General features: G+C 42.3%; 1 protein-coding gene across 2 annotated transcripts in view; it reads right to left on the bottom strand.

The window, feature by feature from the left end:
- Positions 1 to 278: 278 nt before the first annotated feature.
- slc2a9l2 (solute carrier family 2 member 9, like 2) overlaps positions 279 to 22,535 on the bottom strand; it is a 212,489-nt gene continuing 190,232 nt past the window's right edge. For both annotated transcript variants that reach the window (XM_029682474.2, XM_029682475.2), the window contains one exon: positions 279 to 627. In XM_029682474.2, the coding sequence (XP_029538334.1) occupies positions 376 to 627 (252 nt within the window). In that variant the 3' untranslated portion in view covers positions 279 to 375. The remainder of the gene's footprint in view (positions 628 to 22,535) is intronic.

Raw genomic sequence — 22,535 nt, 5'->3', positions numbered from 1 at the left:
ATTTGCATATTCATAATGAGTTTGCAGCATATCCGCAGCAAACAGTAGAATGTTTCCCACAAGTTTCCCAGAATTGTTAGACAGAAGTTCACAAGTCGCTGTAAATTTACTGCAAAAGTTTGCCTCAAAACTAATTTGCAAATTTGCAGCAAATTTGCAGCAAATTAGCCAAAGATTTGCAATAACTGTTTGCCAATTGCCTGTTGTTTTTTTTCTCGGTAAGAGAGCTTTAAAAATGTATTGAAAATTATTGCATACAAAAAAAACGTACACTCACCTAGCAGAAAAACTTTATCTTAAAAATTATATTTCACTTCAGTGAATCAAAATACAGTATGTACAACAGTAAACTGACACCTGGTGGCTTTCTTTGATTCAAAACGAACTCTCTATCTCACCGTCGATGATGACTTTTCCATTTTCTTCTACTTCCTTTGACCCAGCCTTGATGGCAAGTTCGTTCTCAATTTCCTTTTTAACCAACGGAACCTTGTTGATTTTGGCAAAGCTCTGGCTGATGTCCATAAAGGTCTTGTTTTTGGTCTCGGGCAGAATAAAGTAGAGGTACACAGCACCCAGCACACACACCACCAGGAACACCAGGAAGGCATAGGTCTGCAGGGACTCCTGTGGAGACACACACACACACACCAAAATGTTTTAAAAAGGTATACTCAGCAATATGAAATCATCAACTTCTCGTTTACAGATGTCAACAACAACACATTTCAAATCTGCCCAGACTTTCCACACCTACAAACATCTCACCTTCATTTCCAGCCCAAACTTCCCCCTCACAAAAAGATAGGCGTCCCTGAGCTGTCAGCCTGAAGTGTGTGTACAGAGGCATCTAGCCATCTGTGTGAAACTGTTGGTGTGACAGTGTGACAAGCAATAAAAGCCTCATTCTCCTGAGGCGTGCTCTCCATTCCATTGTGGTCAATGCAGTTCAATTCCCATCAAGCACAGGCGGACGGACACACACACACACACACACACACACACACACACACACACACACACACACACACACACACACACACACACATTTGCAAGAGTCACCAGAGTAGTTATACTAACTCTGTAGTCCATTTCTACATTTAGATTACCTCCAGGGGGACCAAAGAGAATTGAAACTCAGTGGCGAGTCACACTTCTTAAAAAGTCTCCTGTCCCTACTCTCAGAGCAGTAAAACATCAGTAAAAAAGAAACACAGGCAACGGAGCGTGGCTGGACCTAGTGCTTGCATAGGCCTACTGAAGAGCTGAAGCTTTGCAAGCATGTAATGCTGTATGTTCTATAATTATATAATCTATATAATGTATTTGGTAGTGTGTAGAAAGTGTATTTGCAATTACTTCTGAGAATGGGACTACACCGTTAGAATAAATGGTGCTATCTAGAACCTAAAAAGGGTTCTTTGGCTGTTCCCATAGGATTTGTATTTTATTTTTATGTTTAAAATGGCTGTCACACACTGTGTTAGCTCAGAATCCCACTGGGACTACACTTTTAGACCAAAAGAGTTCAACCTGGAACCAAAAAAGGATCTACCTGGAACAAATAAGGGTTCTCTTATGGGACAGCCGAAGAACCCTTTCGGAACCCTTTTATCTAAGAGTGTATGGCCTGCTGGGAATTACATTTCCCTGACCCGACTCCCTCTCAGTGGGAGCTTTACAAATTCTTAAATGAACTAAATGTATTCAGGCCAAACGGAATATTGGATTACGTTTTAGAAACATTTCAGAATCAAACAAAGAATCAAAGAAATTCAGAAGGATGAGCCTGGGAAATAATTGGGATTACTGAAAAACACAGTCCAATGCTGAGAAGTCACAGGGAATAGAGAAAGAATCCAAAATCCACAGGGAACCACAAATATACCCAACATCTTTGAAATCTGACCCTGCACTGTCAATCATTCAGTTTAATGAGGGATTTCAAATCTGGCCAGGCAGATTACCAGAGGGAGACTGCCTGGGAATCTTGATTGACCCCAGACTGGGAGTTTGAATCTACTGTTCATGAGGAAATGATGCACTAAAAGCTATTTTCCAAACGGTCTAATATACCTGTCATAAAACACACAGTACCCATACAATGGTGACCTCAAAGCCCAACTACTTCCTGTTGACATCCGCCTTCCCAAGGCCTTATGGGTTACTACTGTGTCACATCGATACACGGTTTTCCCCTCTTTCAAATATTTCATAAGAAGATAAACAAGGCTCTATTTGGTAGCCTGATCCAGACTGAAAAAATAAAACTGTTTCTGTGATGTAACACTAATTTGCGAAAGTTGGAAAAATCCCTTAGTCCGATGAATTTTGTATTACACGGACAGATGAGTAATGCTAATTACAAACGCATTTCCTATAAAAATATTTCAACTTCCTGTTATTGCTAAGATTGATTTTTCACTGGCCTATTGATTGACGTGAGAAAGGAGGTGGTTTATTTTTTAGGGGGTAAGCTTTATTGCCTGCACTGCTGGCTTGGCACATTTAGCCTCCCTGATACATACACAAACATACACTGACCTAGAGAGAAGTTTATCCTCGGCGGCTGCAATCTGTTCGGGCGTGCGACGGGGACACAAGGATAATTAAATGTCCATAATGGAGGGGATATAAAAGTTAATACATCTGATCAGGGAGAGGTGTCCCCAGTGAAATAATGGGGCTGGCCTTCGGGAGGTCATGGTCACTGCATTGGTCATGGTCACTGCATTGTGGGGGCAATGACTTGTCCCAGTTGACAAGGAGAGGGCTACAGTGTGTGTGTGTGTGTCTGGGGGGTGGTTTATGCAGACGGTGCTCATATTCTTAATGGCCCAAGGGGAGGCCGACCCAAGGACAGCAAATTAGCTGCTTGACTAGGCTTTACTCAACATTGTTATTATGCGTTTTCAGCCTGGCAAACTGTCATTTTGGGAACGCAAGATTATTTAATGCAGTTTCTATCTATTATATTTTGGATTAGCCTCTAGCACCCCAGCAGTGACATATGCTACATTGTGATAATCATATAACGAGTCTTAAAATGACATTATACTGTATATGGGTCTTTCTATAAACTAGGGTACCAGTGAGCATTTCTTGTAGAGGATAACTGTTTAGAGCTGCTACAAAGTCTTTAATAATTTGCCTTTTTTTTAAAAAGACAGTGGTCACCAACCTTTCCTGAGTCAAGATCACTTTCTGAGTACAAAGCAAGATCTACCGCTCAGATAGTTTTTTAAACAATAATAATAATAATACGCCTATGCAACATTAACCTATTAAAAACAGTTCTGTAACAATGAGGTTTGTGCAGTAGGCTATGAGGCCCAATACATTATCACATATTGGCTATGCTTGAATTGCCTTGTCAATGTTGTTCTTCTCAGACCATTTTGAAATTATATTTCAAAATGTTAGGTATACAATCACACTGGTAATATATCATTTGCTGTATTACTTGTGAGGCACAGCTGAGTGAGCACAACAATTAGCTTTGTTTTATTTTACTGGATGGCCTGCATCTGATGGTCAGTCTGAGGGGAGGGAGGAAAGGAGAGAGCAGCAGGGAGGCTGCCTCTCACCCGACTCACCCCGTCCCTCTGCTCTCCCTCCCTCCGCTGAGAAAAGGGGACATAGTCTTCCAGCTGTTGGCGAAACTCAAGTCGCACTGCATTATTTCTGCCTCATGCACCAATTCATGTTGTTACTCCCATGACCAGAGAAAGTGAAATTAAAATCTAAAAAAATAGATATGAAAAAAGAGACGAGCCGCTAATAATAACAATGCAAGGTTATCGAAACATTTTGCTATACTCATTAGTTGCAGCTGCAGTGCTGGTTGGAGTGAGTGGAAGTAGGGAGAACGCTTATTTCATGGCTTATAAAAGTGTTGAACAAAGTGTTGACAAAGTGCTGAATAACAACTTTTAAAAAAACGTAATTATAAAAACAGCAGTCTCTCTCTAGTCGTGGTTTTAAAAGTTTTGAAATCTCAGTCTCAATGCTGTGTGTTCGTGGTTTCTTGTTACAGCCTATTGCTCGAGGAAACTGTGCAGACACAGTGATCTGAGCTATCTGACTGGCCAGAATTAGGCCTATAGGTGCACTTGATTTGCTCTCTGGGGCGGCTGGGTAGGCGGAGTTCTACCTTCAGACACATGAAATGGTTAAAAATGGGAACACTTAAAACATTATTTTTTTTACAGAAATGCTTGGTGATCGACAACGAATGCCTTGGAGATCAACCAGTTGAACGACCGGTTGGTAACCACTACATTAAGGTATAAAGATGTATGGAGATCTCGGAAGTATACTGTTACCTTGTAACATTGCGTATTTCACTTTGTTACAGAGTGAGAACTCTTTTTATGTGCACACATATCCCAAATAAAGTATGCAATTACAAAATCGAATGTTTCTGACACAAAGAGCAACTTTAACATGATTAATAAAACAAAAAACGATACTGTCATTACGAGAACCGATACTCAATAATCACGCATAATAGTTGTTTGATATGTGTTTTATGTCTAGGTGATTCAGGAAATAATTTTCTGAATGACATTCAAGTGATAAAGAGCTGATGTGATACTGCCAGATTACTGTCCAAGTACATTTGAGGTCGTAAGTTTACTTTCAACCACTCCACAAATTTCTTGTTAACAAACTATAGTTTTGGCAAGTCGGTTAGGACATTTACTTTGTGCATGACACAAGTCATTTTTCCAACAATTGTTTACACACAGATTATTTCACTTATTATTCACTGTATCACAATTCCAGTGGGTCAGAAGTTTACATACACTAAGTTGACTGTGCCTTTAAACAGCTTGGAAAATTCCAGAAAATTATGTCATGGCTTTAGCTTCTGATAAGCTAATTGACATAATTTGAGTCAATTGGAGGGGTAACTGTGGATTTATTTCAAGGCCTACCTTCAAACTCAGTGCCTCTCTAGCTTGACATCATGGGAAAATGAAAAGAAATCAGGCAAGACCTCCGAAAAAAATGTAGACCTGCACAAGTCTGGTTCATCCTTGGGAGCAATTTCCAAACGCCTGAAGGAACCACGTTCAACTGTACAAACAATAGCGTGCAAGTATAAAAACTCTCCTAGAGATGAACGCACTTTGGTGCGAAAAGTGCAAATTAATTCCAGAACAACAGCAAAGGACCATGTGAAGATGCTGGAGGAAACAGGTACAAAAGTATCTATATCCACAGTAAAACCAGTCCTATATCGACATAACTTGAAAGGCTGCTCAGCAGGGAAGAAGCCACTGCTCCAAAACCAGCAAATCTCCCAACACGGTTTCTAAAGGACTGTAACGGAACTTTTCAAGTTTTTGTCTGGATGAAATGCTTGCGCCTCATGGATTACTGGGCTGAACACGCTAACAACACGTGGCTATTTGGACATCAATGATGGAACTTTATGGAACAAATCAGTCATTTATTGTCAAACTGGGATTCCTGGGAGTGCCTTCTGATGAAGATCATCAAAGGAAAGTGAATATTTATGCTGTTGTTTCTAACTTTGTTGATTCCAAAATGGTAGTTATTCCTCTGGCTGGATTGGGTTCTGAGCGCCGTTCTCAGATTATGCTTTTTCCGCAATTAAAAAAAAAAATCTATCTATAAAAAGTCTATCTTTAATTCTGTGAATAACACTAGTATCTTTTATGAATGTTTATTATGAGTATTTCTGCTAAAATCCAAAAATCCAAAATCTATCTATAAAAAGTATATCTTTAATTCTGTGAATAACAATAGTATCTTTTATGAATGTTTATTATGAGTATTTCTGCTAAAATCCAAAACATTACTACACGTAAGGCGCCAATGTAAACTGAGATTTTTGGATATAAATATGCACAGTATCGAACAAAACATACAGTGGGGCAAAAAATGTATTGTGTTACATGATGTAATATGAGTGTCATCTGATGAAGATCATCAAAGGATAGTGATGATTTTTTTTTATCTATTTCTGCTGTTTGTGACTCCTATCTTTGTCTGGAAAAATGGCTGTGTTTTTTCGACTTGTCGGTGATCTAACATAATCATATTGTGCTTTAGCTGTAAAGCATTTTTTAAATCGGACACGATGGGTAGATTAACAAGATGTTTATCTTTCATTTGCTGTATTGGACTTGTTAATGTGTGAAAGTTATATATTTCAAAAAAATATTTTAGAATTTCGCGCGCTGCCTTTTCAGCGGAATGAAATCCCTGAGCTAGAAAGGTTAACAAGACATTTGTGGAGTGGTTTAAAAACTAGTTTTAATGACTGTCGTAGCAGAATCAGAATTAGTTTGGTAACATTGATAAATAAGATGTTTTATCTAATTTCATGAATATGTTTATGTGGGAAAAAGTCACTTGGGGTCCAGAGAGGGGAGAGGTCAGGATTGTCTTCATGTATCTGTTAAACCATGTGAAGGGCTCCACAATGTCTGTACACCAGTCACTCCCTACTTTTCCCATTGGGGGGAGGAGTATGGCAGTGTCTGGAACCATTGTATGTCCCCTCTGATGTCAAAACTTATCTTGATTTAGTTTATTCTCCTTGAGTTTATCCAGGAGGATTATATTTGAGATGGGCATATCTAGAATTGACAATGCACCAATGTGTCAGAGGAAACACTGTGCACCTGGCAACCTTGGTTAGCATGCACTGCGCCCAGCCCACCACAGGATTTGCTGGTGTGCGATGAGACAGGGATATCCCTACCGGCCAGGCCCTCCCTAACCTGGACGACGCTAGGCCAATTGTGCATCACCCCACGGACCTCGCGGTTGGTTACGACAGAGCCTGGGCGCGAACCCAGAGTCTCTGGTGGCACAGCTGGAGCTGCAGTACAGCACCCTTAACCACTGCACCACCCGGGAGGCCTGGAAGTATCTAGAATTGACAATTGATATATGCCATTGGATGAGGTAATGTTTTGGTACTATGTTGTACCAAGAACGAGAAGTAGAACCTCGTCTAAGAGAGCAAACTGAAGAATAATTTAGAGCTAATGCTGTCTGGCTATGGGATACTCCTCTCTCAAGTAAAAGTCTTCCTTTGCGCAGTTTTCCTAAGACCTGTGGTTCGTCATTGTGAGTTGAAAGGGGTGGATATTTGCTATAAAAGATCTCAGTTGCCATTATGTTGACACTCTCAGAGAATTCATTTATAGACACTGAATTGATCTGAGAGTCAAAGGGCTATAGTGAAGCTCATATTATTAAAAGATAATAATGGACAGCACCATGGTGAACAAAGGGCACATATATACAAATACAATCAGTGGGAATAGGGGCCAGGTGTGCACAATGAAAGTTCCAGAGGGATCCGTGACAGCCATGGTGTTTTTCCAGACTGAAAAGATTTTAGTTTAGTGTGAAGTTGGCCTTCACACAGGTCTTTCTGTAAATTTGTTAATTTTACATTATTATTATTAGGAAATAAATCCTTTCAGTTTACATCAATCAGTGGAAATGGAGGAGACAAAAAGAAAACATATGCTTAAAATATTGTGCTTCCTCTTTTAAAATATAATTTGGTGAATCATGGATGACTCCATTTGTAACGAGATTCTGTAAATTGTTTTTCTACGTTGAAGATTCAAGAAAAATGTTGTACATTTTCCACCATTTCGCTTAATTTTTGTAATACATACACTTAATCGTTCTTGAATAAGTACTTCCATTTAATTTGATTTTTCCTCTAACCTATTTTGTGCCTCTGGTACAGTTTCCATTACCATCTACCTGTGCTGTTACTTCCTCTATTTCCTTTATTAGTCTAATCTCTTTTGACCTAAACTGCTATTGTTTTAACATTTACATTTACATTTAAGTCATTTAGCAGACGCTCTTATCCAGAGCGACTTACAAATTGGTGCGTTCACCTTAAGACATCCAGTGGAACAGCCACTTTACAATAGTGCATCTAAATCTTTTAAGGGGGGTGAGAAGGATTACTTTATCCTATCCTAGGTATTCCTGAAAGAGGTGGGGTTTCAGGTGTCTCCGGAAGGTGGTGATTGACTCCGCTGTCCTGGCGTCGTGAGGGAGTTTGTTCCACCATTGGGGGGCCAGAGCAGCGAACAGTTTTGACTGGGCTGCGCAGGAACTGTACTTCCTCAGTGGTAGGGAGGCGAGCAGGCCAGAGGTGGATGAACGCAGTGCCCTTGTTTGGGTGTAGGGCCTGATCAGAGCCTGGAGGTACTGAGGTGCCGTTCCCTCACAGCTCCGTAGGCAAGCACCATGGTCTTGTAGCGGATGCGAGCTTCAACTGGAAGCCAGTGGAGAGAGCGGAGGAGCGGGGTGACGTGAGAGAACTTGGGAAGGTTGAACACCAGACGGGCTGCGGCGTTCTGGATGAGTTGTAGGGGTTTAATGGCACAGGCAGGGAGCCCAGCCAACAGCGAGTTGCAGTAAACCAGACGGGAGATGACAAGTGCCTGGATTAGGACCTGCGCTGCTTCCTGTGTGAGGCAGGGTCGTACTCTGCGGATGTTGTAGAGCATGAACCTACAAGAACGGGCCACCGCCTTGATGTTAGTTGAGAACGACAGGGTGTTGTCCAGGATCACGCCAAGGTTCTTAGCGCTCTGGGAGGAGGACACAATGGAGTTGTCAACCGTGATGGCGAGATCATGGAATGGGCAGTCCTTCCCCGGGAGGAAGAGCAGCTCCGTCTTGCCGAGGTTCAGCTTGAGGTGGTGATCCGTCATCCACACTGATATGTCTGCCAGACATGCAGAGATGCGATTCGCCACCTGGTCATCAGAAGGGGGAAAGGAGAAGATTAATTGTGTGTCGTCTGCATAGCAATGATAGGAGAGACCATGTGAGGTTATGACAGAGCCAAGTGACTTGGTGTATAGCGAGAATAGGAGAGGGCCTAGAACAGAGCCCTGGGGGACGCCAGTGGTGAGAGCGCGTGGTGAGGAGACAGATTCTCGCCACGCCACCTGGTAGGAGCGACCTGTCAGGTAGGACGCAATCCAAGCGTGGGCCGCGCCGGAGATGCCCAACTCGGAGAGGGTGGAGAGGAGGATCTGATGGTTCACAGTATCGAAGGCAGCCGATAGGTCTTTTAATGATGAGTATTGTATTGAATGGCCTCTAAAAGTACATCTAAAAGTGTCCCATACAATAAGGGGATCTGCTGTACCTAGGTTGTGCAAAAAAAGTCCATTATGAATTATTTTGTCTTAGTTAAGAACAAATTGTCATCCAATAGGCTTTGATAAAATTTCCAATATCCGCATCCACATGAAAAATCTGTAAGAGTTATATGGAGGCCAATTTGATGGTGGTCCGATCGCATTCGGTCTCCTATTAATACTTTTTCAAACTTTTGATGCCAGCAAGAATGAGACAAGGAAGTAATCAAGATGGCTAGCTTCATTAAGCCTCCTCCATGTACATCTCAGCCTCCATATTTCCACTAGTTCTAATGTATCCATGATCTTCGTGATCTCCTTTAGTGCTTGAGGGTGATAGTTTGTGATGGTTGCTGATAATGGGCCTCTGTACGCCTATGAAGATATACCATCAATTTGATGTTATTTTAATGGACAACAAATGTGATTTTCTTTCAAAAACAAGGACTTTCCTAAGTGACCCCAAACTTTTGAACAGTAGTGTATATTCACAGTATTATGTGTGACTGATTTGACTAATTGCATTTGTACTGTACAAAGTTAGAGGTGCGCTATTTGATAAGATTCCCCCGCTCCCCCTACCTTGGGCTTCCAGTGGGAAGACCTGAGGTCAACCTACCCCTGCCCCCCTCCCCATCTCATACTTCTGAGTGGAAGACCTTCCCAGGCATTAGCCTGCCTAGCTCACAAACTCAACTTTTAAACTGAACGCTCATGCTTTATCTTCTGGAGACATAGTTATAAAAATGTTGCCCCCCAATATTACATTTTGAATTTTAGATTGCGGCTTCCCTTCAGTTTCTACCACGCTGCCATGCCATAAGAATTACGGAGGCCATTGTGTTCTTGGGGACCCTTAATGCTGCAAACATTTTTTGGTACCCTTCCCCAGATCTATGCCTCGACACAATCCTGTCTCAGAGCTCTATGGACAATTAATTCAACCTTATGGCTTAGTTGTTGCTCTGACATTGAATCCATTTTAGAATAAAGCTGTAAGGTAACAAAATGTGGAAAAAGGGAAGGGGTCTGAATACTTTCCGAATGCACTTTATTCTCCTCTTTGATTGTGCATTTGTCAGTTCTTATATTCACCACTAGAGCGCGATCAGTTGATTTATAGGGTTCTGTACTCCCGAAGTTGTTGACTGTTTTTGTCCTTGCCAGTTAGCTAGCTTTTAGCAGGCAATGGCTAGCAGTTTCTTACTGCCAAATAAAAAAATATGATTGACATACTTTAAAAATTTGTTTTTACAGTCATTACTGAATAATTTAATGTAATAAATCAAACATTAAACCTTGTCATATATCCATAGTAACCTTGTGAACAATCATTTAGACCCAGCGTTAATTTGAAACAGGTGTTTACTTGCTGAAAAATGTGCGGTTACCCGGCTATTAAAAAGGGACAGGCGGCTATTTGAGACTTGACATTTAATTGAAATTTTATGGCATCTAATAATTTTTCTCAATGTGGTGGTGGTTTTTATGCTTAAAATCCCCAAATGTGCTAAAACAGAAACAAAAGTTCAGGGGAGTCCCCAGGGTATGCAGCGTCAATCTGTGCCTACTTTCCCGTTATTGAAAATCCATTCATTGTTAAAAAGACTTAATGCAGTGTACTTGTCTTTAACTGCAATTCCCTGAAAGTCAGACTCTTCCCACATGCCAACACATTTCTCTCAGCTTCAGAAGCATCTGCATTCACCACATTTTGTGTTACCCTTAGATATATTCTCCAGACTTGCCCAGAGGGAATTGTTGATATGCTGTCAATTTGTTATTCTAGATAACATTTAATTTGAAAAAATGCACCAAAAAAATGCATTTTACTTACACATCTTTAGTATTTTACAGATATAAAGTATATACAGTGGGGAGAACAAGTATTTGATACACTGCCGATTTTGCAGGTTTTCCTACTTAAAAAGCATGTAGAGGTCTGTAATTTTTTATCATGGGTACACTTCAACCGTGAGAGACGGAATCTAAAACAAAAATCCAGAAAATCACATTGTATGATTTTTAAGTAATTATTTTGCATTTTATTGCATGACATATGTATTTGATAGTATTTGAGCTCCCTCCAAAGATTTTCTATTGAGTTCAGGTCTGGAGACTGGCTAGGCCACTCCAGGACCTTGAGATGAAGACCTTGAGCCACTCCTTAGTTGCCCTGGCTGTGTGTTTCGGGTCGTTGTCATGCTGGAAGACCCAGCCATGACCCATCTTCAATGCGCTTACTGAGGGAAGGAGGTTGTTGGCCAAGATCTCGCGATACATGGCCCCATCCAGCTTCCCCTCAATACGGTGCAGTCGTCCTGTCCCCTTTGCAGAAAAGCATCCCCAAAGAATGATGTTTCCACCTCCATGCTTCACGGTTGGGATGGTGTTCTTGGGGTTGTACTCATCCTTCTTCTTCCTTCAAACACGGCGAGTGGAGTTTAGACCAAAAAGCTCTATTTTTGTCTCATCAGACCACATGACCTTCTCCCATTCCTCCTCTGGATCATCCAGATGGTCATTGGCAAACTTCTGACGGGCCTGGACATGCGCTGGCTTGAGCAGGGGGACCTTGCGTGCGCTGCAGGATTTTAATCCATGACGGCATAGTGTGTTACTAATGCTTTTCTTTGAGACTGTGGTCCCAGCTCTCTTCAGGTCATTGACCAGGTCCTGCTGTGTAGTTCTGGGCTGATCCCTCACCTTCCTCATGATCATTGATGCCCCACGAGGTGAGATCTTGCATGGAGCCCCAGACTGAGGTTGATTGACCGTCATCTTGAACTTCTTCCATTTTTTAATAATTGCGCCAACAGTTGTTGCCTTCTCACCAAGCTGCTTGCCTATTGTCCTGTAGCCCACAATTGTATCCCTGATGTCCTTACACAGCTCTCTGTTCTTGGCCATTGTGGAGAGGTTGGAGTCTGTTTGATTGAGTGTGCGGACAGGTGTCTTTTATACAGGTAACGAGTTCAAACAGGTGCAGTTAATACAGGTAATGAGTGGAGAACAGGAGGGCTTCTTAAAGGGACAGTTCACCTCAAAGTTAAAGATTCTGGGATGTGAATGTTTTTTTATCTTTATTCTGCAGGGTCGAAATTGGCTGGTAAAAAGTCTAAGAGACTGGTACATTTTTTTCATCTACCTGCCACAGTGGCAAGTGGACCAAAAAGTCAGTTCCAGGCCCTAGTACAGGCTTAACAGTGTTTTGGGAAAAGCACACAATGCCAATGCTTATTTGGGTGTGTCTACAAAGATTGGCGCTCTCATTCTTTGCTTGTGTCACCAAGTTTGCTAGTAAGATGGACATAATGCACCTAAAACAATTTTCCTTAAGGATAGACAAATGTACTTCATAGTGAAGGTAGGCCTAAATGCATTTTTGCTCTGCAATATGTGGCTCACTGTTGGATTAATATTAAAATAACTGATGTATTACAAACTTGTAAAATATATTACTTTGTGACATCCTCCATCACTATCACCCGCATGGACCACGACTTACAGTGCCTTCAGAAAGTATTCAGACCCCTATACTTTTTCGGCCTTATTATAAAATGGTTTAAATAAGTTTTCCTCATCAATCTACACACAATAACCCATAATGACAAAGTAAAAACTGGATCAGACATTTTTGCAAATTTATATAAAAAAAAAAACCAGGAATACCTTATTTACATAAGTATTCAGACCCTTTTCAATGAGACTCGAAATTAAGCTCAGGTTCATCCTGTTTCCATTAATCATCCTTGAAATGTTTTACAACTTGAGTCCATCTGTGGTAAATTCAATTGATTGGACATGATTTGGAAAGGCACACACCTGTCTATATAACGTCCCCCAGTTGACAGTGCATGCCCGAGCAAAAACCAAGCCATGAGGTCAAAGAAATTGTTCGTAAAGCTCCGAGACAGGATTGTGTCGAGGCACAGATCTGGGGAAGGGTACCAACACATTTCTGCAGCATTGAAGGTCCCCAAGAACACACACACACACACATACAATAATAATATCCAATACAAATGGGCAGGAAAAGCAGTTAGTAACAATCACACTTTTGTCTTGTGAGTCAAAGACACCACATCCGGATGTCTCCAAGGCCGAAAAGCGCCCACCAATGATAGTTTGACTAAAGATCACATGAATGATTTCTTCCAGTTACCCCATAAACCATTCAATACATCATCACAACGCCCCAGTATATGCATTTCTCAGGTCGATAGTGCAGTGTGGTGTCTTCACACCTTAACCTGGCAATGTATTGTTTTGGCATTGTCTTTCGACGCTACCTCAGGATTACCGCGATCCTCCCTCCTCTATTTACACCGGAACGAGCCATCTTTGAGGGGATTAGTGGCTAAAGAGTGAGAGAAAAGGGCCTTTTTTTAGGTGAGAATCAAAGCTGAAACAATCCCTTCACTTTCCTCTGTAATGAGCTTTGGGAGAGCCGGAAGTAATACAGATCTTAATTTGATCACTCATTTGTTGCGGAGACTTTTCCTGCACCGGAGGACATGCAGATGAGCTTCATGATTTACACTGTACATAAATTCACTGGCAACCCACACTAACAAACAGTTATATTAACAGTATTGCACTTTTTATGTAGCCTAATTTTGGACAGCTAATAGCCTAAACACAGATGAAGCAACATTATGGACTAAATGTTGAAGTCCTGTTGCTGCAGGATTACTGTGTCAAATTAAGATCCTACATCTGTAGCAATATAAAGTCAGTAAGCTGCACCCCAGCTATAATACATCCAGACACAGTTGCAAAGGGAGAGACCTGTGGAAATAAAGTTCCCACACAGGAAGCAAGTCAGGTGTTACAGCAGCATTGCAGCATTACCACCCGGCTCAATGTTTTTGCCAGTGCCAGTAAAGACGATCCGTCAAAGACAATTTTGTCATTTGGGAAATTCTCTCCCTACGGAAATGAAATGTTTCCGAATGGAAGCAAAAGAAAAGGTAGAATAGAATCTCGGATCATTATGGAAATAACACAAAAGATACACATCTCATTACCCATGAATGTCAATGGCTATGCCATTGTTTCCAGGAAAAATGAGCCAACCACACTCAGTATTCAACACAACGATGCTGTGATGTCCAGACATACTGTAGGGATCTGCTTGAGCGCAAGTTAACTTGAAGTCAGTAGCGTTTGCTGTCATTGGACAAATTATACTGACCAAAAATATAAACGCAACATGCAACAATTGAAAATATTTTACTGAGTTACAGTTCAATTAAGGAAATCAGTCTATTGAAATACATTAATTAAGCCCTAATCTATAGATTTCACATGACTGGGAATACAGATATGCATCTGTTGGTCACAGATACATTAGAAAAAAAGGGAGGGGCGTGGATAGAAAAACAGTCCGTATCTGGTGTGATCACCATTTACACCTCAAGTCAAATTAAATAAAAAATGTTTTGTCACATGTGCCAAATACAACAGGTGTAGTACATCTTACAGTGAAATGCTTACTTTCAAGCCTTTAACCAACAATGCAGTTTTAAGAAAAAACGTGTTCAGAAAGTATTTTCTAAAATAAGTAAAACATTTAAAAATTAAATGTAAGAAAAATAGAAAAATAACAAATAATTAAGGAGCAACATTAAAATAACTGTAGTGATGCTATATACAGGGGGTACCGGTACAGCGTCAATGTGAGGGGGCACCGGTTAGTTGCGGTAATATGTACATGTAGGTAGAGGAAAAGTGACTATGTATGGATAATAAACAGAGAGTAGCAGCAGTGTAAAAATGGGGGTGGGTGCACAATGCAAATAGTACAGGTAGACATTTGATTTGCTGTTCAGGAGTCTTATGGCTTGGGGGTAGAAGCTGTTAAGGAGCCTTTTGGACCTAGACTTGGCGTGTGGTAGCAGAGAGAACAGTCTATGACTATGGTGGCTGGAGTCTTTTGGGCCTTCCTCTGACACCGCCTGGTATAGAGGTCCTGAATGGCAGGAAGCTTGGCCCCAGTGATGTACTGGGCCGTTCGCACTACCCCCTGTAGTGCCTCCGGTCGGAGGCTGAGCAGTTGCCATACCAGGCGGTGATGCAACCACCATAGTCTCGATGGTGTGGCTGTGGAACTTCTTGAGAATCTGAGGACCCATGCCAAATTTGTTCAGTCTACTGAGAGGGAACAGGCATTGTCATGCCCTCTTCACAACTGTCTTGGTGTGTTTTGACCATGATAGTTTGTTGGTGATGTGGACACCAAGGAACTTGAAGCTTTCAATCTGTTCAACTACAGCCCTGTCGATGAGAATTGTGGTGTGCTTGGTCCTCCTTCTTCTGTAATCCTCAATCATCTTATTTGTCTTCATCACATTGAGGGAGAGGTTGTTATCCTGGCACCAGACTGCCAGGTCTCTGACCTCCTCCCTATAGGCTGTCTCATCATTGTCAGTGATCAGGCCTATCACTGTTGTGATGTCGGCAAACTTAATGATGGTGTTGGAGTTAGGGCTTGGCCAGGCAGTCATGGGTGAACCGGGAGTACAGGAGTGGACTGAGCACGCACCCCTGTTGAGGATCCTGTGGAGGATTAATGTCGCAGATGTGTTGCTACCTATCCTTACCACCTGGGGGCAGCCCGCTAGGAAGTCCAGGATCCAGTTGCAGAGGGAGGTGTTTAGTCCCAGGGTCCTTAGGTTAGCGATGAGCTTTGAGGGAACAGGTGTTGAATGCTGAGCTGTAGTCAATGAATAGCATTCTCCTTTAGGTGTTCCCTTTGTCCAGGTGGGAAAGGGCAGTGTGGAGTGCAATAGAGATTGCATCATCTGTGGATCTGTTGGGGCGGTATGCACATTGGAGTGGGTATAGGCTTCCTGAGGTAATGGTGTTGATGTGAGCCATGACCAGCCTTTCAAAGCACTTGATGGCTGCAGACGTCAGTGCTATGGGTCGATAGTCATTTACCTTGGTGTTCTTGGGCACAGGGACAATGGTGGTCTGCTTGAAACATGTTGGAATTACAGACTCGGTCAGGACAGGTTGAAAATGTCAGTGAAGACACTTGCCAGTTGGTCAGCGCATGCTTGGAGCACACGTCCGTCTGGCCCTGCGGCCTTGTGAATGTTGACCTGTTTAAAGGTCTTACTCACATCAGCTATGGAGAGCGTGGTCACACAGTCGTCCAGAACAGCTGATGCTCTCACGCATGCTTCAGTGTTGCTGGCCTCGGAGCGAGTATAGAAGTTATTTAGCTCGTCTGGTAGGCTCGTGTCACTAGGCAGCTCGCGACTGTGCTTCCCTTTGTAGTCCAAAAATGTTTGCAAGCCCTGCCAAATCCGACGAGCGTCGGAGCTGGTGTAGTACGATTCAATCTTAGTCCTGTGTTGACGCTTTGGTTTGTCTTACGGCATAGCAGGATTTCTTATAAGCGTCCGGTTTAGAGTCTTGTTCCTTGAAAGTGGCAGCTCTACCATTTAGCTTAGTACGGATGTTGCCTATAATCCATTGCTTCTGGTTGGAGTATGTACGTATGGCCACTGTTGGGACGTCGTCGTTGATGCACTTATTGTTGAAGCCCGTGACTGATGTGGTATACTCTTCAATGCCATCGGAAGAATCCTGGAACATATTCCAGTCTGTGCTAGCAAAACAGTCCTGTAGCTTAGCATCTGCGTCATTTGACCACTTCCTTATTGAGTGAGTCAATGGTACTTCCTGCTTTAGTGTTTGCTTGTAAGCAGTAATCAGGAGGATAGAGTTATAGTCAGATTTGCCAAATGGAGGGCGAGGGAGTGTTGTACGCGTCTCCGTGTGTAGAGTAAAGGTGGTCTAGAGTTTATTTTCCTCTGGTTGCACATTTAATATGCTGGTAGAAATTTTGTAAAATGGATTTAAGTTTCCCTGCATTAAACTTCCCAGCCACTAGGGGCACCATCTTTGGATGATAATTTTCTTGTTTGCATAGAGTTGATCAGGCTGTTGATTGTGGCCTGTGGAATGTTGTCAGCAAACCAGCAAATCAGCAAACCGCTCGCCCACACAACGCCATACACGTGGTCTGCGGTTGGGAGGCCGGTTGGATGTACTGCCAAATTCTCTAAAACGAATTTGGAGGCAGCTTACGGTACATAAATTAACATTCAATTCTCTAGCAACAGCTTTGGTGGACATTCCTGCAGTCAGCATGCCAATTGCACACTCCCTAAAATCTGTGACATAGTGTTGTGTGACAAAACTGTACATTTTAGAGTGGCCTTTTATTGTCCCCAGCACACCTGTGTAATGATCATGTTGTTTAATCAGGTTCATGATATGCCACACCTGTCAGGTGGATGGATTATCTTGTCAAAGGAGAAATGCTCACTAACAGGGATGTAAACAAATTTGTTCACAAAATCAGAGAAATAAGCCTTTTGTGCGTATGGAACATTTCTGGGATCTTTTATTTCAGCTCATGAAACCAATACTTCACATATTGCGTTTATATTTTTGTTCAGTGTACATCTGTTTCACTTGCATCAAAAAATAAAAACATGCAAAACAGGTAATTATGCAGCAGGGCAGGAGTTGTGAACGGTTGGGACAGACACGCAAGAGAATATAAGAACAATGTTCCGCCGTTTCCACCAAAGAAAATGGTCAGCAGCCAACCGGGCAAGCCATCTCTGACATAGTCGGGGAAACACTCTGATTGAAATAAATGAGGAATTAAGGGCTCTATTCAATCAGATCCACATAGCAGTTGTTTTGGCGGTATCGGAGGTGGAACTGCATTAGAGCTGTGGCTCCTGGCATTATACCTAAAGCGGACATTGCCATTGGCTGAACAGAGTCGCATTAAGATAAATCCCATGCAGCTTTGTTTACAAGTTTGAACACTGGAATGTGAAACGTAACCTACACCTCGATTAGGATGATAAAAATACTCATTATTTAGTGTAATGATTTTTCAATTTGAGCGTAATTATTTAGCTGAAACGTTCTCAATCTGAACTTCTAAAATGAGTGGGGCAGGTATGGCTTTGTGACAATGATTGCAAGAGCAGCTGCTCACCGGTTTGACAGCTCCAGCGCAGTTCACCCTCCAACACATCCGCTACGCGGCTGTCTGCTATCGCTGGTTGACGCTTGATCTGATTGAATCTAGGCCTAAATGGTTATTTTTGCATGGCACATTACATCACTTTTGCCTCCTTTAAATGTGTTTAACTTGAACGGATATTTTTCTCCACAGCTCTCCCTGTGTTGTGACAGCAGGCCAATGAGTCACCTCATCACAATAGTAAAGCAGCCGGACATCTCCATGGCAAGACAGTATTCTCCTGACAGCCCAGCTGACATTTCTCAGCGACACTACAGTCCTGTCCAGGTTTCAGACTTTCAGAATTGTTGTCATCTTCCCAAGCTTGGAGCAGGAAGTATGACAAAAATTGTAGTTAGGAATCAGACCACCAAAGCATCACGGTTTTGGTTTGACAATTGAATTGACTGAGCCCCTGTTCAGGTTTCAGTTCCGCAATTTTTGTCATCTTCATCACCTTCCCGAAGGTGGATGCCACCTTCCCAGTGGTATACAACCCTGCATACCACTGCTGGCTTGCTTCTTAAGCTAAGCAGGGTTGGTCCTGGTCAGTTCCTGGATGGGAGACCAGATGCTGCTGGAAGTGGTGTTGGAGGGCCAGTAGGAGGCACTCTTTCCTCTGGTCTAAAATAAAATATCTCAACACTGCCCTGTGTAGGGTGCCGTCTTTCGGATGGGACGTTAAACGGGTGTCCTGACTCTCTGAGGTCATTAAAGATCCCATGGCACTTATCCTAAGAGTAGTGGTGTTAATCCCGGTGTCCTGGCTAAAGTCCCAATCTGGCCCTCAAACCATCACGGTCACCTAATAATCCCCAGTTTACAATTGGCTCATTACTCCCCCTCCTCTCCCCTGTAACTATTCCCCAGGTTGTTACTGCAAATGAGAATTTGTTCTCAGTCAACTTACCTGGTAAAATAACAGATCAATAAAAAAATAAAAATAAAAAAGACTTGAGCAGAATGATGAATAAATTAGTTAGATTACTCTTTCCGCATTTGACAGATTGTGTGTGAGTGAGCCCCTGTTCAGGTCTGAGTTCTGGAATTTGTGTTATCTTCCCAGAGCCTCTGTGTTTGGATGACGAGTAGCTAGACAAATATCAGAAAGGAGGGGGATAAGGGCCGACTGACCCTGTCAAAGGTGACCCATCACACGGGGACATGGTGTGTTTCATTTATTTATTTAGGGTGTAGATCAGCTTTAATATTGCAGATAGATTGTGGCTTCTATCAATGTAGTTGTCTGCATCATAGGGTGTTGATGTGACTGGTGTTATATTGACAGACAGCGGGTTGCTGGGTCCAGGTGCCAGCGAGTGCCCAGTGAGTCAGCGTGAGAGCATGTCAGCCCACCCCTACCCCGAGTACTGACTAACGTACCCAGCCGTCACAACTTTATTTTTAGGTCCCTGCATGCGTTTCTGCTAAAAATAAACCTCTGTCATTTCCCCTCCCCCACCGCACCCAGTGTCTTGTGTCATTTCCCTCTCTCTCTTCCCTCTTTATCTATTCTTCACTCTCTATATCCCCCCCTCTCTAACTGCATGTCTATACCGCTTTCATTTCTTCCCTCTGTCTCCTCCACTCTCCTCATCCCTCTACAGTAGCTCTCTATCATCTAGCAGTGTTGTAGCCCCTATATCTCACTGTACTCTACATTAAATCTCTACACAGAGGTCCTTATTCCCTGTCTTTCACCTACTCATCATCTCTCTCTCTCCCAGTCTGCCTTCTCTGCTCTGCCTCTGGTTTCCACTGAAGTAACACTGTGTCAAAGGTGTCTGGGGAGAGAGAAGTGTACAGTAATTAGTGCACACTGTGGAGCCCTTGACATCTACCAAATTAGGTTACCTCGTTAGGCTGAGTCTACCCGGGTCATTCTCCTGATTCGCACAAATGACGGCCGATGGTGGACATTTATGGATATTTATTTTTATCAGGATATGGCTGACAATGTTAGAATTTTTCTGCTTTTGTTTTTTTATTGGCTAAAAGCCAACAATTAGCAGATAATGGAAACACTGGTCTTTAGCTCGGAGTTAGCTTTCACCTCCATTATGCAGAGTGACAATGGTGTAGACTGCAACAGTGGATTTCGGAGACCTTGCGGGGCTGCGGCGAGAGCAGGGTGCACGTTTGACGGAAGGTCACTTCACATCATCGGTATGTTGAATGTGTCGCCGGTGGCAGTTCTTTGTGCTTAATCTTCGAGGGGGAGTTTTTGTTCAAAACTTTACATTTGGCTCTCTGAGTCAACCTTCCAACGCCCATCCGAATTATTTTGTTCAATATCTTCCATGATTAAAACTCGCAGGTGCCAGTGAATGGGACAGCACCTTCCACTTCTCCCTGCTGTTTTGCAATGAGATTAGTGTAAATCCAAGACACACACACACTGAAATATACAACCACACTCAGACACACACACACACCCACGTGCGGATGCATTCACACACACAATAACAAAGTGAAATCCGTCGGATCCCCTGTTTGCACTCACACAGAGAGACAAGCATTCACACATGCTCAGACAGAACAAGACACACATCAATTAAACAAAGTTAAATAAGATTACAACCTCTAGCACGTAATGCAATAGAATCATACAATCTTATACATTTTCAACATTATAGTAATTGATTCTACACTACTCGATGCAACACAACTGTTTGGGGGGTGGCCAGCATCTCAGTGTTTGCTGAATCACTCATCACTCATACTGTGAGTCGTCCCTCACTGGATTCTCCTCCCTGTAACTGAATGACTAATAACGAAATGTCGTGGCTCAATATTTAAGATGGAGTCTTGCACAGAGGACATGTCTGGATCTGATAATGAGTCATAAATAAATACGTCATTTATTGTTCGAGAATTAAACAGCTTGGATTTGCCAGTGCGCGCGCACACACACACACACACACACACACACACACACACACACACACACACACACACACACACACACACACACACACACACACACACACACACACACACACACACTTCCCATAAGACTGGAGACAACTATGTTTGAATGAACGAGTTGCTTATTGATAACCCACTGCCCATAGAAAGGAGACATGGGATGAGAGAATAATTTAGCACTGTGTAATACAGGCTTGGCAAGCCAGAATTTGAGGCTAAAAAAGGGAAAATGAATAAAGGTTAGAGATGTCCTTTGAAGAGATCGACGCTGCCTTCAGAAAGTATTCATACCCCTTGACTTATTCTACATTTTGTGGTGTTACAGCAGGGATGGGCAATTGGCAGCCCAGCTGGCAGCTCAGCTACGCAGACCCACGAGCCACTGCAGCCCCTCATGATGGGGATCCCACCCACATCAAAGTTCCCCATCCTGTTAAAATAATGTATGTGAGTATAACAGAACTGATATGGCAGGTGAAAACCTGAGAAAAATCCATCCAGGAAGTGGGATTTATTTTATGTTTGTAGTTTTCCATTGACTGCCTATACAGTATCCACTGACTTAGGACTTAGGATTGCACTTCCTATGGCTATTGTCCGGTTGAAATATTATTGATTATTATGACTAAAAACAACCTGAGGATTGATTATAAACATTGCTTGACATGTTTCTACGAACTTTACTGATACTATTTGGATTTTTCGTCTGCCTTTTGTGACCGCCTTGGAGCCATTGGATTACTGAACAAAACGCGCCAACAAAACTGAGGTTTTTGGATATAAAGAGGGACTTTATCGAACAAAATTTGGCGCTCTGTAATTTCACCGGATGTTGGCCACATACCCTAGAGAGGTTTTAAATAGATTTTTTCTCTCACCCATAACCCCCTTTTTTGCAAATGTATTGACAATTAAATACAGAAATATGTCATTTACATAAGTATTCACACAACTGACTCAATTAATGTTAGAATCACCCTGGGTAGCGACTACAGCTGTGAGTATTTCTGTGTAGAGTACGTCTCTAAGAGCTTTGCACACCTGGATTGTACAATATTTGCAAATTATTCTTTGTAAAATTCAACAGGCACTGTCAAGTTGCTAGACAGACATTTTCAAGTCTTTTCAAGTCTAGATTTTCAAGCCGATTTAAGTCAAAACTGTAACTAAGCTACTCAGAAACATTCACTGTGATCTTGATAAGCAACTCCCATGTATATTTGGCCTTGTGTTTTAGGTTACTGTACTACTGAAGGGTGAATTCATCTCCCAGTGTCTGGTGGAAAGCAGACTGAACTAGGTTTTCCATTCTGACCCCAAAATAACACTTCTCAGATTTAGCCCTTGGTTCACTCCAGACCTGACTGCCCTCGACCAGC

The sequence above is a fragment of the Oncorhynchus nerka genome, linkage group LG15, assembly GCF_034236695.1.
Source record: "Oncorhynchus nerka isolate Pitt River linkage group LG15, Oner_Uvic_2.0, whole genome shotgun sequence".
In the NCBI taxonomy this organism is placed as follows: domain Eukaryota; kingdom Metazoa; phylum Chordata; class Actinopteri; order Salmoniformes; family Salmonidae; genus Oncorhynchus; species Oncorhynchus nerka.
Note: the sequence above shows the minus strand (reverse complement) of the source record. Positions and strands in the feature narration are given on the sequence as shown.